At 40.3% G+C, this 17,214-nt stretch overlaps 1 protein-coding gene across 12 annotated transcripts in view; it reads left to right on the top strand.

Annotated features, from left to right (window-relative positions):
• Positions 1–17,214, top strand: part of TTC13 (tetratricopeptide repeat domain 13) — a 93,571-nt gene that overhangs the window by 53,924 nt on the left and 22,433 nt on the right. For 8 of the 12 annotated variants that reach the window (XR_016218979.1, XR_016218980.1, XM_089311570.1 and 5 more), the window contains 4 exons: positions 1,406–1,562; positions 13,577–13,707; positions 14,524–14,656; positions 15,216–15,308. Coding sequence is in view for 6 of the 12 variants with exons in the window: in XM_089311570.1 (XP_089167696.1) it covers positions 1,406–1,562; positions 13,577–13,707; positions 14,524–14,656; positions 15,216–15,308 (514 nt within the window). In the remaining 6 variants the exon portion in view is untranslated. Of the gene's footprint in view, positions 1–1,405; positions 1,563–1,762; positions 3,199–13,576; positions 13,708–14,523; positions 14,657–15,215; positions 15,309–17,214 lie in introns of all 12 variants that reach the window. The other 4 variants (XR_016218985.1, XR_016218984.1, XR_016218981.1 and 1 more) reach the window with 1 other exon arrangement.

Below are 17,214 nucleotides of genomic sequence, written 5' to 3'. Positions count from 1 at the left end.
TGAACTAAATGTGACAGTCTTCTGGGGTATTCATGTTCCTTTACATTTCATCCAAAGATAACAAAAGGGGGTGGAAAATAACCCCCTGTAAGGTTTATATTAATGTAAATTTGGCATCTTTGACCTGTCATCCATTCATATCATTTATTCTGGTGAAATTAAATTAAAGTAAGGAAGAAGGCACACTTTTAGTTATCCTTTTAGTAGTCATAGTCTTACCTTTTTGTAGCATGCATGAAGATACCTTTGTTTTCTATATAAAACTCCTATATTTTTCCTTTTTTATAATTAGCTGTCAATACCATTACTGTACAAAAGAAAAAACTGCAAATTATGTATGTAATTTTAAATTTGTAGTAGCATCATTAAAAAAGTAAAAGAAAAGTAAGGTACATGTTACTAATACATGCAATTCAGTGTATCCAAAATGTTAGTTCAGTATAATTAATATGGAAACACTATTCAAAAATATAAAAATTTTATATTTAATAAATATATTTTATATTTTTATATTGAATTTTTAAAATCTGGTATATTTTTATACTTAAAATGCATTTCAATTTGAATGCTAGATTTTCACTGGAAACGCTTTATTTGGATTTAGGTTTCATAAAATTTACAGTACCAGGTTTTAAGTTTAAATGAATTAAAATTCAGTCTATTAGTTGACAGAGTACCATGCTCTGTCTGACACTGAACTTGGATTCTCAGACTCTGGAATTAAAAAAAATAAAAAATAAAAAATGAGTTCTTAGGTTTCTTCATAAGAAGGTGATTAAAATTTAACCAAAGCAGGCCGGCGCCGCAGCTCACTAGGCTAATCCTCCGCCTTGCGGCGCTGGCACACCAGGTTCTAGTCCCGGTCGGGGCACCAGATTCTGTCCCGGTTGCCCCTCTTCCAGGCCAGCTCTCTGCTGTGGCCCGGGAGTGCAGTGGAGGATGGCCCAAGTGCTTGGGCCCTGCACCCCAAGGGAGACCAGGATAAGTACCTGGCTCCTGCCATCGGATCAGCGCGGTGCACCGGCCGCAGCACGCTGGCCACGGCAGCCATTGGAAGGTAAACCAGCGGCAAAGGAAGACCTTTCTCTCTGTCTCTCTCTCTCTCACTGTCCACTCTGCCTGTCAAAAAAAAAAAAAAAAGAAAAAAAAATTTAACCAAAGCAGACTCAGATTAAGTGAATTACATTCAGTCATACTAAGTCAAGTTGGTGACAGGTTACCTGTATTATCATATAATAATAATGGCTTACTAAAATTTTTAAAACTCCTTTTAGAATCCTTATAATTATATCACAGCTTGCTTATATGTATATATGTGTATACATATTAATGTATATATGTGTGTGGCTATAAGCATGTCTCTGTAGTAGTGTTTGGGTGTGTCAGATCTCATTCCTCTCTGCAGAGTATTCTCGCTATCTTCATGCACACCTTGACACCCCCCTTACGGAATATAACATTGATGTGGACCTGCCCGGAAGCTTTAAGGACCACTGGGCTAAAAATCTGCCTTTCCTCATAGAAGACTATGAAGAGCAACCAGGGTTGCAACCCCACATAAAGTAAGTGTTTCAAATGCAGATGACTTCCTTTTTCCATTTTGAAACTGAGTTATAAGTTCATCATAACGTTTCTTGATCAGTATATTGTTTCCTATCCATGTTTCTGATTAATTTCTTTTTTAATTTGTATGTCTACAAGTATTTCTTTCAGTGTGTGAAGTACCTTGAAACTTACTTTTGGATGTCGTCTTTCCTTCTAGCCTGACCTTCCCCGCTAATTTTGGACAACCTTTCAACTTCAAATGTGCTTATACTTATTGGCAGTCTTTGATATGCATTGTCTTTTATTGTGTTACTTTTAAAACAAGTTATTTAGCGTTTTGAAAGTTTGAAATTACACTGCCGGACGACTACCTCTGTAATATGGCAAAAACAGATGTGCTAATGTGCTATCTTACCACAAAACAATTAGATCTAGATTAGAAATTAATTCCTGGGAGTCTAGCAGTACTTTGAGAAATCTTGAAAGGTCAGCCTCCTCATTCTCTAAAAATTAAAAAAAAAAAAAAAAAAAAAAAAAGGTAGAGGGGAAGTCAAAGTAGAATAGTGTATGGTAAGCACATTTAAAAGGGAAGACGTGTTAGGGGGTAAGCACGTCTAAGAGAATGCCTTGGCCATAGGCAAGAAAGATTGGCTGAATGTTCTAGGGCTGAAGTGCTCTTGTATTGGAGACATTCCCAAGATATCAGCAGAAGCAAATGCAAATCCATCCTGGGAATGAAGCAATGCCAGTTTGGGCCTCAAGTGATTCCACAGACTAAAAGCATGAGTATGAGAAAAGCCAGGGTCACCAGAGCTATGCATGAGCGTGAACTAAAGCAACAGACTGCAACTTACACCCTCACGGACTTCAGGAATCTCAAAATAACTCCAGTGAAATGCTTAAAGAAATTGTGAAGAAATCACAAACACAAACAAGAGACTACCCAAACTGACCAGGCAGATTTTTAAAAAAATAATTAGAATTTTTTTGGAAAATATAATCATTGAAATAAAGAAATTAGAATGTAGATAACTTAATATGTGAAAAAAAAATTGTACTGCTGGAAGAACAAGTGATTGGAATTATCCAGACTATAGCACAGAGAGTCAAAGAGTTCGAAAACAAGACAGAGATGTGGGAAGACATAAGAAGATCTAGTGGGCATCTGAATGAAATCACAGAAGGAAAGGATGGAAGCGAAGCAATTTTTGAAGAAATGATGACTCTGAATTTTCTACAAGTAATGAAACATAAATTTTTAATTTTTTTAAAGGCAGAGCAAATAAAAAAAAAGTCCTATCTAGACACATTTTAGGCAACTGGAGAATACCTAGCATATAAAGAGGAAAATCTTAAAAGTATAAAGAAAAAATAGATCATCTGCTTACTCAGTTCTCTAAATAAACCTTTTAACATTAATAATGGCAGCCATGAGACAAAGGAATAATATTTTGGAAGTGCTGAAAAAAAATTTTCAACCTAGAATTCTAAACCCACCCAAACTACCTTTTAAGAATATTAAGATCATCAAAACCTGAACTAGCTACCAATTGGCATTCACTAAAGGAACTTCTAAAGCATGTAATTAAAGAAGGCAGATACTCCCAGAAGGAAGAGTTGAGATACAAGAAGAAATAATAAGAAAAAACATTGGTAAGTATGGTAAATTGGTAAGTGTAAATATGTATTGTCTATAGAAAATAATATTTAATTTGAAAGGTTGTAAAAAGGACAGAAATAAAGTACTAGGTAAAAATAGCAAGTGTTAGGGAAAGAGGCACAGAATAGAGAGGAGGCAGTGTACGGATTTACAGCCAGACCAAATTTATTCAGAGAAAATAAATTCGCAGTGGTGGGTGACCAACTGCCAGCGTGTACACTGCTGGAACACGTGGCAGAAGGCCCTGATGCCAGGGCCGGCCTTTATATATTTTAGGAGGGCTAGGGCTAGGGGTGGGGGAGGCTGCAGCAGATGGAGGTCAATTCCAGGTGGCCAATCAGGGCCTTGGGAACCTGGAAAGAATGCGGGACTGGGGTGTGAAGGCAATAGGGTGTGAGACCCAATTGAGATTCAAGGGCAAGGAATAAATTCCAATGTTTATCTTTTGGGCAATGAGCAGAATGGCTGAGGCCTATGTCTTTGTTCCATCAGCAAGTAAGTTAGGGAATAATTAGTGGTAAAGTATTCTGAGGGAGGATATGTAAATATTACATTAAGACTTTGAGACTTTAATGTGAATATTTATATGTCTAAGGTAAGTACTAAAATACTAGAGACTGTAAACTCCAAATTCATAGAGGGTAAAAAGATAGAAGGAAAACAAAAAAATCCAAAATCAGTCATACAAAAGGTCATGGGAATAGAAGCATTAAAAAAACGAGACAAAGGAAAAGAAAAAATAGTAAGAACAGGTTGAGATACATCCAGATATATCAGTAATCACAGTGCATATAAGTGGACTGGACATAGAAAAATATTATGTAAAAAAAATTATGTAAAAATGCAATTGTGCTTATTGTAAGAGGCACCTGTATAAGGATACACAAGGAATTCCTAACAAAGGTTGAAAGTAAAGGAGCAGAAAAGGTTATGGTACAGACCAGTGATGTGGCACAGCGGGTTAGGCCACTGTCTCGGGCTCCTGCCACTCACTTTGGAGACCCACATGGAGTTCAAGGCTCTTGACTTCGGTCTGGCCCAGCGCTGGCTCTTATAGCTATTTAGGGAGTAAACCAACAGATGGAAGAATCTCTCTCTCCCTCTCTCTTCCTCTCTCTCTCTGCCTGTCAAATAAATAAATGAATCTTTTTTTATTTTAAAGATTTATTTTATTTTTTGAAAGGCAGAGTTACAGAGAGAAGTAAAAAGAGAGAGAGAGGTGTCTACCATTTGCTGGTTCACTCTCCAAATGGCCACAACAACCGGAGCTGATCCAGAGCCGGGAGCCAGGAGCTTCTTCGAGGTCTCCCACATGGATGCAGGGGCCCAAGGACTTAGGCCAGCCTCTACTGGTTTCCCAGGTGTATTAGCAGAGAGCTGGATCAGAAATGGAGCAGCCAGGACTCGAACTGGCACCCATATGGGATGCCAGCACTGCAGGCTGGAGCTTTAACCCACTGCGCCACAGTGCTGGCACCAATAAATGAATCTTTAAAAACAAGAAAAAGGTTATGGTAGGGAAATACTAACTCAAAGCATTCTCGTGTAGTTCTTTTATATTAATGGATTTAAAGGAAAAAAGCATTAGTAGTAATAAAAATTGTTATTATATAATGGCAAAGGTTCAAATCACCAGGAAGATATAAATCTATATTTAAATAACTGTGAAAACTAATAGAATTACAGGGAGAAATCCACAAATTCAGTATCCTAACAAATGATTCTAATTATTGATAGTTTGAGCAGATAAGAAAATTAGTAAAAATTTAGAATATTTGAACAACATAATTAAAGGTTGGCTTACTAGCCTAGTATAAAATCCTGCAGCCAATGATGAAAGAATACATATTCTTTTTAAGTATACTTCAATCATTTATAAAAAGTAATTATATACTGTTCTGTAGAACAGATTTCATACATTTCCTATAATTATTATCATATCTGACCATGGTACAATGAAAAAAGAAAAAGTCCCCCATTATTTGGAAGTTAAAAAAAACATGCATATTAGGCCGGCGCCGCAGCTCACTAGGCTAATTCTCCACCTGCGGCGCCGGCACCCCAGGTTCTAGTCCTGGTTGGGGTGCCGGACTGTGTCCCAGTTGCCCCTCTTCCAGTCCAGCTCTCTGGACCCCATGGGAGACCAGAAGAAGCACCTGGCTTTGGCTCAGCGCGGTGCGCCTGTCACAGCGTGCCAGCCGTGGTGGCCACTGGGGGGTGAACCAACGGCAAAGGAAGACCTTTCTCTCTGTCTCTCTCACTGTCCACTCTGCCTGTCCAAAAAAAAAAAAATGCATATTGAAACATAGATTAAAGTGAAATCACGTTAGAAACCTAAATATACTTTAAAAATAAATAAAAATGAAAATTCCACATACTCTGTATATTACTACTCGTGGAATACAGTGCAAACAGTATTGTGAGGAACATTAATATCCTTAAATGTTATACTAGAAAAGAAGCATGATGCCGGCGCCGCGGCTCACTAGGCTAATCCTCCGCCTTGCAGCGCCGGCACACCGGGTTCTAGTCCCGGTCGGGGCGCCGGATTCTGTCCTGGTTGCCCCTCTTCCAGGCCAGCTCTCTGCTGTGGCCAGGAAGTGCAGTGGAGGATGGCCCAAGTGCTTGGGCCCTGCACCCCATGGGAGACCAGGAGAAGCACCTGGCTCCTGCCATCGGATCAGTGCGGTGCGCCGGCCGTGGTGCGCCAGCCGCGGCGGCCATTGGAGGGTGAACCAACGGCAAAAGGAAGACTTTTCTCTCTGTCTCTCTCTCTCACTGTCCACTCTGCCTGTCAAAAAAAAAAAAAAAAAAAAAGCAAAAAGCATGTTAATAAACATTGAAATTAAGGACTAGGAAAAACACAACAAAAGGAGTAGAAGGAAGAAAAAATAAAGAAATTAGTGAAAACTAATGTTATAGAAAGGTTCACCAAAGTAAAAAAAGTTGTTTAAAAGATATGTATAGCTGGGGCTGGTGCTGTGGCATAGTGGGTAAAGCCACTGCCTGCAAAGCCAGAATCCTGTATGAACTCCAGTTCAAGTCCCGGCTGCTCCACTTCTGATCCAGCTCTCTGCTATGGCCTGGGAAAGCAGTAGAAGATGGCCCAAGTCCTTTGGCCCCTGCACCCTTGTGGGAAACACAGAAGAAGCTCCTGGCTCCTGGCTTTGGATCAGCCCAGATCCGCCTGATGTGGCCATCTAGGGAATGAACCAGTGGATGGAAGACCTCTCTCCTTCTCTGTCTCTGCCTTTCAAATAAATAAATAAATCTTAAAAAAAATAATAAGTTATAGCCAAGTTTCTGGTAAGATTGATTTTTTAAATAAAAACAAGTAATCCAAACTATTAGAAATTATAAAAAGGGACATAACCAGAGCTTAGCAGATATTAGATACTAATAAGAGAATTCCATGAGCATTTGTGTGCAAATAAATTCTTTCTTTTTAAAGATTTATCTATTTGAGAGGCAGAGTTACAGACAGAGGGAGAAACAGAGAGAAAGGTCTTCCATCCACTGGTTCACTCCTCAAATAGCTACAACGGCTGTAGCTATGCTGATCTGAAGCCAGGAGCCAGGTGCTTCTTCCCAGTCTCCCATGTGGGTGCAGGGCCCAAGCACTTGGGCCATCTTCCACTGCTCTCCCAGGCCACAGCAGAGAGCTGGATTGGAAGAGGAGCAGCTGGGATTAGAACTGGAGTCCATGTGGGATGCCGGTGCCACAGTGCCGGCTGCACAAATAAATTCTAAATGATCTAATTCCTAGAAAAACACAGATTTACCAAACTGACTTGAAAAGAAATAAAACCTCAATAGAACCTACAATTATTGAAGATATTGAATTGATATTTTAAAATACCAATATTTAAAAATATCTTATATTAAATTGATACTTAAAAATACTCCCACTCTCACACACTTACATGTACACTTAGCACAATCACCAAGCTCACATGTGTTATTGATCAGATGGTCAAGAGAATAGAAGCTCATGTTCCCAAGTAGTTTTTGTAGACACAGTATAATTTTATGCCAAACCCAGCGATTGTGTGTGAAAACAAAATTAGAGGTTATGTGTATGAAAAACAATAATGCCAGGGGCAAGCATTTAATGCAGCAATTAGGCTGCCCACCTCCCAAAACAGAGTGTCTGCTTTGAGTTATGGCTTCAATTGTGATTCAGCATAGTGTGGGAGGCAACAGATGATGGTTCAAGTACTTGGCTCCCTGCCACCCATTTAGGGGATCTAGGATGAGTTCTGGGCTCCTGACTTGGGCCTGGTCTAGCCCTGGCAGTTGTAGGTATTTGGGAAATGAACCAGCAGATGGAAGATATCTCTCCCTACCTCCTTCCTCCTCATTCTCTCCCTCACCTTCTCCCTGTTCCTCTCCCTCTCTCTTTCTTGATCTTTCAAATAAATAAATAAATTTAAAAATTTGAAAAAGATAATGCCATAGCAAATTGGATTTTTCCTAGGGAAAATGTGTAAGTGTCAGGGCTGGCATTGTGTAGCAGGTTAAGCCACTGCCTGCAATGCTGGCTTCCCATATGGGCGCCAGTTCCAGTCCTGGCTGTTGCACTTCTGATCCAGCTCCCTGCAAAAATATCTGGGAGACCCCGATGGATCTAGTTCCAGGCTCCTGGCTTTGGTCTGGCACAGCCCTTGCCATTGTGGCCATCTGGGGAGTGAACCAGAGGATGGAAAATCTCTTTCTCTCCTTCTCTGTCTGTAACTCTGCCGTTCAAATAAATAGGTGGTTTAAAAAAAAAAAAAAAGAAAAAGAAAGAAAGAAAGAAGGAAAATGTGTAAATGTAATTGCCAGTTAACAGATAAAGGAGAAAAAATGCATTTATCTCAATAGATGATAGAAAGTAACTAAAGAAGAATTAAATGTCAATCATGGTTTAAAAAGGTATAAACTCTTACGCTAAAAAAAAAATAAAGTATATCCTTAGCCTGGTAAGTAGTAACTATTGAGAACCCATAGAAGATATTGGTATTGGGTGTAGCAGTTAAGATGCAGCTGGGGGCCGGCGCCATGGCTCAATAGGCTAATCCTCTGCCTTGCGGCGCTGGCACACCGGGTTCTAGTCCCGGTCGGGGCACCGGATTCTGTCCCGGTTGCCCCTCTTCCAGGCCAGCTCTCTGCTGTGGCCCGGGAGTGCAGTGGAGGATGGCCCAAGTGCTTGGCCCTGCACCCCATGGGAGACCAGGAGAAGCACCTGGCTCCTGCCATCAGATCAGCACGGTGCGCCAGCCACAGCGCACCGGCCGCGGCGGCCATTGGAGGGTGAACCAGCGGCAAAGGAAGACCTTTCTCTCTGTCTCTCTCTCTCTCACTGTCCACTCTGCCTGTCAAAAAAAAAAAAAAAAAAAAAAAAAAGATGCAGCTTGGGACTTCTGCATTCCATACCAAAATACCTGGGCTGGCTCCTTTCTGATTCCAGTTTTCTTCTAATCTGTAGCCTGGGAGGCAGCAGGTGATGGCTCAAGTGATTGGGTGCCTCCTAGCAACATGGGATACTTGGATTAAGTTCCCAGCTCCTGCCTTTACCCTGGCAAGCCCCACTTGTTGCAGGCATTTGTGGAGTGAACTAACAAATGGGAGGACTCTGTCTGCCTCTGTCTCTCAACCTTTCAAAATTATAAATAAATAAAATTTTAAAGATATCATATCAAACACTTTACATAAGGAAGTGATAGGTGCATTTATGTTAGAATCAGGAGTAAGATGAAAAAATCCTAAGATCATTGTTTTTGTTTTTGTTTTTGAGATGGTGAACTAGAGTTTCTACATAGTGCACAGAGGAGAAAAATAAGTTAGTTTGGGGATTAGAAAAGAAGGCAGAAAGCTGTCATTGTGTTTATTTTTTTTTCTTTAAAGATTTATTTATTTATTTATTTGAAAGTCAGAGTTACACAGAGAGAGAAAGAGAGGTAGAGAGAGAGAAAGAAGTCTTCCATCTGCTGGTTCACTCCCCAGATGGACGCAATGACCAGAGCTGCGCCAATCAGGAGCCAGGAGTTTCTTCTGGGTCTCCCACAAGGGTGCAGTGGCCCAAGGACTGCTTTCCCAGGCCATACCAGAGAGCTGGATGGGAAGTGGAGCTGCTGGGACTCGAACTGGTGCCCAGATGGGATGCCAGCACTGCAAGCAGCGGCTTTACCCGCTACGCCACAGTGCCGGCCCTATGTCATTGTGTTTAGAACACATGATTTTCTACAAAGAAGACCTAGAAGATCTACAGAGCAAATGATAAGAATTCAGTGAAGTGGTTGATAGTGTATAACAATCAATTGCATTTCTACATACGAGCAACAAACAGAAAACATCTATAATGGCAATAAATACTTAGAAGTAAATCTTACAAAATATGTGCAAAACCTGAATGAACATCATCATAAAAATAAATTGAAGGTTACTAAGAGAAAAAATACAGTAGTCCCCTTTATCCTTGGGGAATATATTCAATAGTGGATTACTGAAACACTGGGTAGTGTCAAACCCTATATTTAATACGTTTTTTCCTATACAGACACACTTATGATAAAGTTTAATTCATACAGTAGACACACTAACAGATTAACAACAATAAAGTAGAACAAGGTAACAAAAAGGCTATGTGAATGTTCTGTCTTTCAAAATATTGTATAGATCTTAGCAAACTCAGCTTATGATTTCTTTTTTTCCCTGAAGTCATGAACTTTCACTTTTCACTTAAAGGAAGCACTTCACAGTTTCTCTTTGGCACATCTGAATGGTCAGCGTCTCTGCTCTGTGCTTTCCAGCTATTATTAACTAAAGTAAGACTTACTTGAACATAGCACTGCAATTTGTGACACTTGATCTTATAACCCAGATGGCTATTAAGTGACTAATGGGTGGTTGGTGTACAGTGTGGACATGCTGGATAAAGGGATGATTCACATTCTGAGCAGGATAGAGCAGTGGGCCGTGAGACTTCACCTCGCTACTCAGAATGGTATACAAGTCGAAACTCATGAATGGTTTAGTTCTGGAATTTCCCACTCAATATTTTTAGACTATTGGTATCTGAAACTGCAGAAAATGAGAGCACAAATAAGGGAGACTAGTATAAATGGAGAAAAATACTGTTTGTTGGAAGTTTGAAAACATCCATATGGATTCAATGAAATGTCATTCGGAATCCCAAAAGTTTTTCGAGGAACTTGTTGAGCCAATTCTATAAATTCTGTGGAAGAACAAAGAACCAGGAATAATCAAGATTCCCCCAAAGAAGATGATGCCCAAGCTTGGAGGGATCATCCTACCATGAGGCAAGACTTGCTATAGCAATGAAGATAGAGTGCTCTTAGACTGAATGAGCAGTTTAAAGGAGCAGCATAGGCAGCCTCAGTCAAGTATCGTAGATGAGAAGAGGACTCTGATAAGTGAGAGAGAGCCGGTTAGGTTATATGAGTAAAATCAAGTTGATTTTCTTGATGGCATAGATAGCAGTCACAGTCCAGATGTATAAAAACCTTACATATGAATCACTAAATATTTTAAGTTTTAGAAGACAATGTAAGTGAAAGCTTTTATGATTTTTGAAGTAGAGAGGGATTTCTTCGTCGAAATATAGAAAACATGCACTTGAAACAAAAAAAAAATGGATAAATTGAACCATATTGGCTTTAAGAACTTCTATTCAACAAAATTACCATATGAATGCAAAGATAAGCCCAAACTGGATATAAAGGTACTTGCAACCTATATAAAAAATTAGTATACAAACTTATGAAGAATCTCTACAAATTAAGACAATCAATAGAAAAAGTACACAAAAGACATTAAACAGGTAATTTCACCAAGGAAAAATCATGAATTGCAATTAAACATGAAAAGATACTTAAAAGGTTGTAAATTAAGACCACACAAGATTTTTTTTTTACTCACTAGATGAACAAATATCACAGTTTCTGATAATAGTAATATTGACCCAAAGGAGGGTCCCAGGGATCCTTATATACTCCTGGTGAGAGAGTAAGTTGTCCCAGGCAACACTGGAGAGCAGTTTGTCATTATCCAGTATAACTGAGCATTTGCATGTTGTACATAGGAATCTGTCTACTCCTGTGCATGTTCAGAGAGCCTTGTACTTGCACACGTGCTTACTAGGGGAGACCTGTACAAAACTGGGTAACAGCCTTTGGTCACAACTAAACACTGGAATTCAACCCAAATGTGCATCAACAGAAGAAAGGCTAAATGTGCTAACAGTCACACAATGGGATATTACATGGCAGTATAAACAAGCGGCCTGTGCCACAATGTTAATTAAAATATGATGTTGAGTAAAAACAGCAAGTCAGTAGGCTGTACTGTCACACCACTTTTCCTAAAGCTCATAAACAAAACTGTTAAGTGATAATACATAGATAGTAAACCTGTTTTTTAAAAAGGTAAGGGAATCATGAGCCAAAACTCAAGGTAAGTTACCTCTGGCTGGGAGGCATGAGAATGAAGTAGAAAGTAGCACACAATAGAGAACTACGTAATGATTCTGGCTGTTAAATTAGGCAATGGGGTCATATGCTTTATATTTGTCTTGTTACCACATAGTTAAAAATTAACAAATTGATTGCTCACAAGGGTCATGTATGTTCTCTTCCACCCCTTTTTGAAAAATACCTGTGTGTACAAGAGTGAGCACAGCTGGCCTGTGACTGCTGTCCTTGGAAGGCCTGCTTGCAAGAGTGGCCCTTAATTAGCATCTGAGACCCTATTCAAGAGGGTGCCCACTATTCCCAGAGCTGATACCAGTGGCTCATTGTGCCCAAGCTGTTTGTAAAAATAGTGTGGTTTATGCTGGACACCTGCTTCCCTTCTCAGTCTCTGGCATTTGGGTACTTGACAGCAGGCGGTTCCTATGTAATCAGCCAAACATCTGGGCACTCAGAGCACACATTTGGCTCAGCAGTTAAGGCATTTACAATCCCACTTTGGTTTGACTCTTGACTCTGGGTCCTGATTGCAACTTCCTGTGAATGCAGCCCTTGGGTGACTAGGGTAGTAGCTGAAGGTGGGCTCCTGTCACCCATGTGGGAGACTTGGCTGCCAGCTGCAGCCCCCTGGCTGTTGTGGCCATCACATTTTCCTGATGAGAGTATAAACTGTTAATAGCCAGTTTGGAAAGCAGCTTGTCGTTATCTAGTGGGACTGAACATTTGCATATCCTACGAAAGACTCTGCTCCTGTGTATATTCAGTAGAGAATCATGTAGGAGTGAGTCAGCAGATGGGAGCTGTCTCTCTCCATCTCTCTAACAAATAAATTAAAAAAATAATAATAAATAAAACAAAAAACCCTGGACACTGAATTTCTAATGAGCTTCATTGGAAGGTGGCATTTTACATGTGTCATCAGAACCAACTGCTGGATAATTCTGTGTGGCTTAGTGGGAGAGGACCTTAAGAAACTTGTACCTGGTTTTCTTTAGACTTTGCCCCATGTGGTCCCTTTGATGATTCTGGTTGGTGTCCTTTTCCTGTCATAAATAAGCCTGATTATGCTGAGTCCTCTGAACCCTCCTAGTGAATTATTGAGCCTGAGGAGTTTTGCAGACCTCCTAAAAAAGTATATAACTTAGAATTGCAACCCAGGTATTAAAAACACTAAATTGGCTGGCACTGTGACATAGTAAGCTAAGCCTCCGCCTGAAGTGCCAGCATCTCATCTGGGCACCGGTTTGTGTCCCAGCTGCTCCTCTTCTGATCCAGCTCTCTGCTATGGCCTGGGAAAGCAGTAGAGGATGGCCTAAGTGCGTGGGCCCCTGAACCAACGTGTGGGGCCCAGAGGAAGTGCCTGGCTCCTGGCTTCAGATATGCCCAGCTCTGACGATTGCAGCTGTTTGGGGAGTGGACCAGCAGATGGAAGGCCTTTCTCTCTGTCTCTCCCTCTCTCAGGCTGTCACTCTACCTCTAAAATAAATAAAATCTTACACTAAACAGGTTAGCAACTCAACAGTAGTAGTTAAATACATCATTCCAAGTATACTTTGCTGTACCGCTTGAATCAGGGAGGGGATGGACAAAGGGTGAAGATTGGGTTGCTTATTGATAAGATAGTCTATGCAGATATATATTCTGGAGACACAATAGTAAGACTGTCTTCTGAGTTGCACACTAGTTCTCAGTGTTACCAACGTGATAGTAACTGTGTACTCTCATATACTCTCATAAAGATTGCTGCTTTTGTTTATGGTTGGATGCTAATCACTGGAGTAAGGATCATGTGATCATAGATTTCTCCATCAGTCTTCCAGTGGGGGAAGTGGCTGCTTTTTGGGTAAAATTGATTACCAAATGGTTGTGACCATCCTTATCATGTATGTGATGTCTCTTCCAGAGATGTGTTACATCAGAATTTTGAGAGTTACAAGCCTGAAGTACAGGAGCTGATTTGCGTAGCTGATCGTTTGGGATCTCTGATGCAGTATGAGACACCTGGTTTCCTGCCAAATAAGAGAATACACAGAGGTATTCTGGAAATTATCTTTCTTTCTTCTTCTTCTTTTAAAAGATTTTATTTATTTGAGAGGCAGAGTTACAGACAGAGGGAGAAGCAGAGAGGAAGGTCTTCCATCTGCTGGTTCACTCCCCAGATGGCTGCTATGGCCAGAGCTGAGCCAATCAGGAGCTAGGAGCTTCTTCCAGGTCCTCCACATGGGTGCAGGGCCCCAAGCACTTGGGCCATCTTCTACTGCCTTCCCAAGTTATAGCAGAGAGCTGGATCAGAAGAGGAGCAGCTGGGACTAGAACTGCTGCAGGTGAAGGCTTAGCCCACTCCACCACAGTGCCGGCCCTGGAAACTCTTTCAATAGCAGTGTTTCTAACGTAAGAGCAGAGTGGTTAAATTGTATTATACTTTAAAATATGCATATTCTTTATTGTGCTTGATCATATTCTCTATGTGATCAGAGCAGAGACACTGAATCATTCATACTGAATTTTGAAAGAAGGCTGCTTCCAGCCTTGGCTTTATTGCAGTTGGTATATATCTACAGAATGGGTCTTAGGTCCTCACTATAGGTAAAATAGCTGATCTTGGGAGCTGTTTTCTTACTATATGAGTGAGGAAGAATTTGAACCTCCAGTTGTTTCAACAGGAGGCAGAATTGGGAGGACAGAACTTGGAGTGTTTCCAGTTTCCTCTGACAGGTTTCAGCTCCAGGACTGAGACATACCTTGGGTCTTGTTCTATTTCTAGTGCTTGTCACTGAGACTCTGTAAAGTAGGGGAAAATCAGTCCTCCTCAAGTGTAGTTCTACAGTGTTTTCTCAATATTTCTCATAGCTATGGGCTTGGCAGCTTTGGAAGTGATGCAAGCTGTCCAGCGTACGTGGACCAACTCCAAAGTTCGAATGAATGGAAAAACACGGTTGATGCAATGGAGAGATATGTTTGATATTGCAGTGAAATGGAGAAGGTAACATTTAACTGAAAATGATCTAGAAGTCTTATACAATAATATAATTTCTAGCTAATTGGTTTGAACCCTGCTTTGCTTACCAAAAATAGAAGTTATGAATTAGATTTTCCTCAGTAAATATCATCAGAAAATGTTGACATCTTTGCTCTTTGAAATACAACCAACTAACTAATAATTATGAAATAGGATTTATTGAGAAAGGCACTCTTTTTGAAAGAGCATATTGTTACCTGTGATACTCTGCAGGAACTTCTGTGTACCAGTTCCTTTATGGTTAAATGTGTGCCTGGCGAACCAGCAAGTTTATAGGAGGAACCCTTGGTATTCATTCTCATGAGAAAAATAATGCTCTCATAACAAACCTTTACTGGCTTCTTACTGGTCCAGTTTGAACATCTGTTTGGAATTTGCAAGTTGGATGTTACATTTTTTGATGTAATGGACTAGCAGTTGCTTTACCTCCACTTTTGCAAAGATTGCCATGTTTTATTTTGAATGCTTTTGGACCTTTTTAGGTTTTATAATGTCTTCCACTTTAACATGCTCTGTTTTGTAGGATTGCTGACCCAGACCAGCCTGTGTTGTGGTTAGATCAAATGCCAGCACGGAGTCTTAGCAGAGGCTTCAACAACCATATCAATTTAATCAGGTGTGGTTTTTTTGTTTTTTTGGTTTTTTTTTTTGCATCTTTCCTGTGTCCATAGGAGCTTGTTCTTAACAGACCTATTCTTCTTTTCCTGGTGACGTTTTGACAAGGAAACTTGCAAATTGTCTCTGCACGTGCACATTCCTGCCTGCTTTTCCTTCTGTTAGTCCAGGTGTAGGAAAATGCAATGTGCTCCTTCCCCAGACCTCTGAAGCCGAGTGCAGTTGAAAGTTGGACTGCCAGATTGTTGTCTAGAGTACCAGTCTTAAAGGGATCCTAAAACACTATGGAAAGTGATCAAGTGGAAAACATTATACTTATAGGGGAAAGGCTCCTCCCTCACCTGCAACACACAAAGGGCTTGCATAAATAACTAGCTGGTCACTAAAGTCACTCCCTTCCTTGGAGGGCAAGCCAGGTTACTAGAGAGCGACTGCTTTGTCCAGAGGCTCTGCAAGTTGGATTCACGGGCACAGTGCTCACCTCTAGCCTTTCTTCATGTACTTAGCAGTTCTTTAAATAAATGATGAGTATATATTGAATAGCATTAGCTCCAAGGGTACCCATATTGTTAGCCAGTCTTTTAGTGAATATGGTAGTTGTATCACATCTAAAATGCTTCTAGTTCCAGAAACTTGAATTAATAAAGTCTTATTCTGTTCAACTTTGACATTTAAGTTTGGGTTTCAGTGGAAATGTCTTTTTATATATATGTATGTTTTTATTTCTAGGAAGTAAGTTTATTTTCCCCTTGTGACTTGTATCTTTCTCTTGCTCATGGAATAGTTTGTGACATTTATAGGTAAACTCAATCAACTTGCTCTAACTGAAGGCCACTGTCTTTTAGTCAGTGTGCTTTGCTGCTTGTTGGTAATGTAGAAGGGAAACAGTCCCCCTGGCTCGAAAGCTCACAGTCTAGTGAAGAAGGCCGACTATTATACAACCTCTGTGTGTTACATTAAGAGTCACGGTGGTCACATGTATAGGATGCCATGAGAACACAAAGAAGGGATCCAGCCTTCAGGTGTGTGGAAATGGAAAAGAGAGAGATAAGGTGATTAGGCATGGACCCACAGTGAGCTTGGCATGGTTGGGAAACTGACTCATTCATTCTGCCTGGTGATTAGTGTATAGTTTAGGGAATATCAAGAATTGAGGCTAAAGATATTTATTGAAAATAAATATCTTTATTTTCCATGCTAAGGATTCTTTTGTTCCTGAGGATAGTGGTAAGTCATTCATGAATTCTAAGCAAGAAACTGCCATGAACAGATTTACATGCATGGATGATCAGTTTGGATCAGATGACACAATAAATTTGAGAGGTGCAGCAATCTTGGAGGCAAGGGAAAAGGTTAGAAAGTTGTATAGTAATTCAGATGAACGAGTGCAAAGGTCTTGAAAGCTTTCTGGTAGTGACTGAAGAAGTGGATATTGAGAAAGTAGAGTTAGGAACACGGTGGTGGGTTAAAAATGGGGGAAGAGGGCCTGGGATTAGAAAAAGGCTGACTTCCAGCTGAGGTATGTGATTGTCCTAGTAGGCCAGGTAACACCTAGAGAAAGGAGAGCAGCATGTTTGGGGGAGTAGAGCCCAGAGAAGCGCAGTGCAGTAAATTCTTGCTTGACAGTTATGCTCGTGGGGAACCTGGGAGGGATGTCCTGGGAGGGACTCAGTGTATTGGCTGGACATAAAGTTGTAGGGGAGAGTTTAAAAGAAATTGACAAAAGGCATTTAAAGGTGAGGAAAATCATGTTTACAGTGTAGAAGCAATGACATCAGAGTCTGAACTTCATTTAACTACTTGGGGGAATTTTCTTCCTGTTGTGGATCTTGTGACAGTTCCTTGCCTGGTGAATTTCTCTCCCAGACTTTGTTTTTTTTTTTTTTTTTTTTTGTTTTTTTTTGTTT

This window comes from Oryctolagus cuniculus, chromosome 13 (genome assembly GCF_051225735.1).
Source record: "Oryctolagus cuniculus isolate XC-2025 breed Fujian yellow rabbit chromosome 13, ASM5122573v1, whole genome shotgun sequence".
NCBI lineage: Eukaryota > Metazoa > Chordata > Mammalia > Lagomorpha > Leporidae > Oryctolagus > Oryctolagus cuniculus.
Note: the sequence above shows the minus strand (reverse complement) of the source record. Positions and strands in the feature narration are given on the sequence as shown.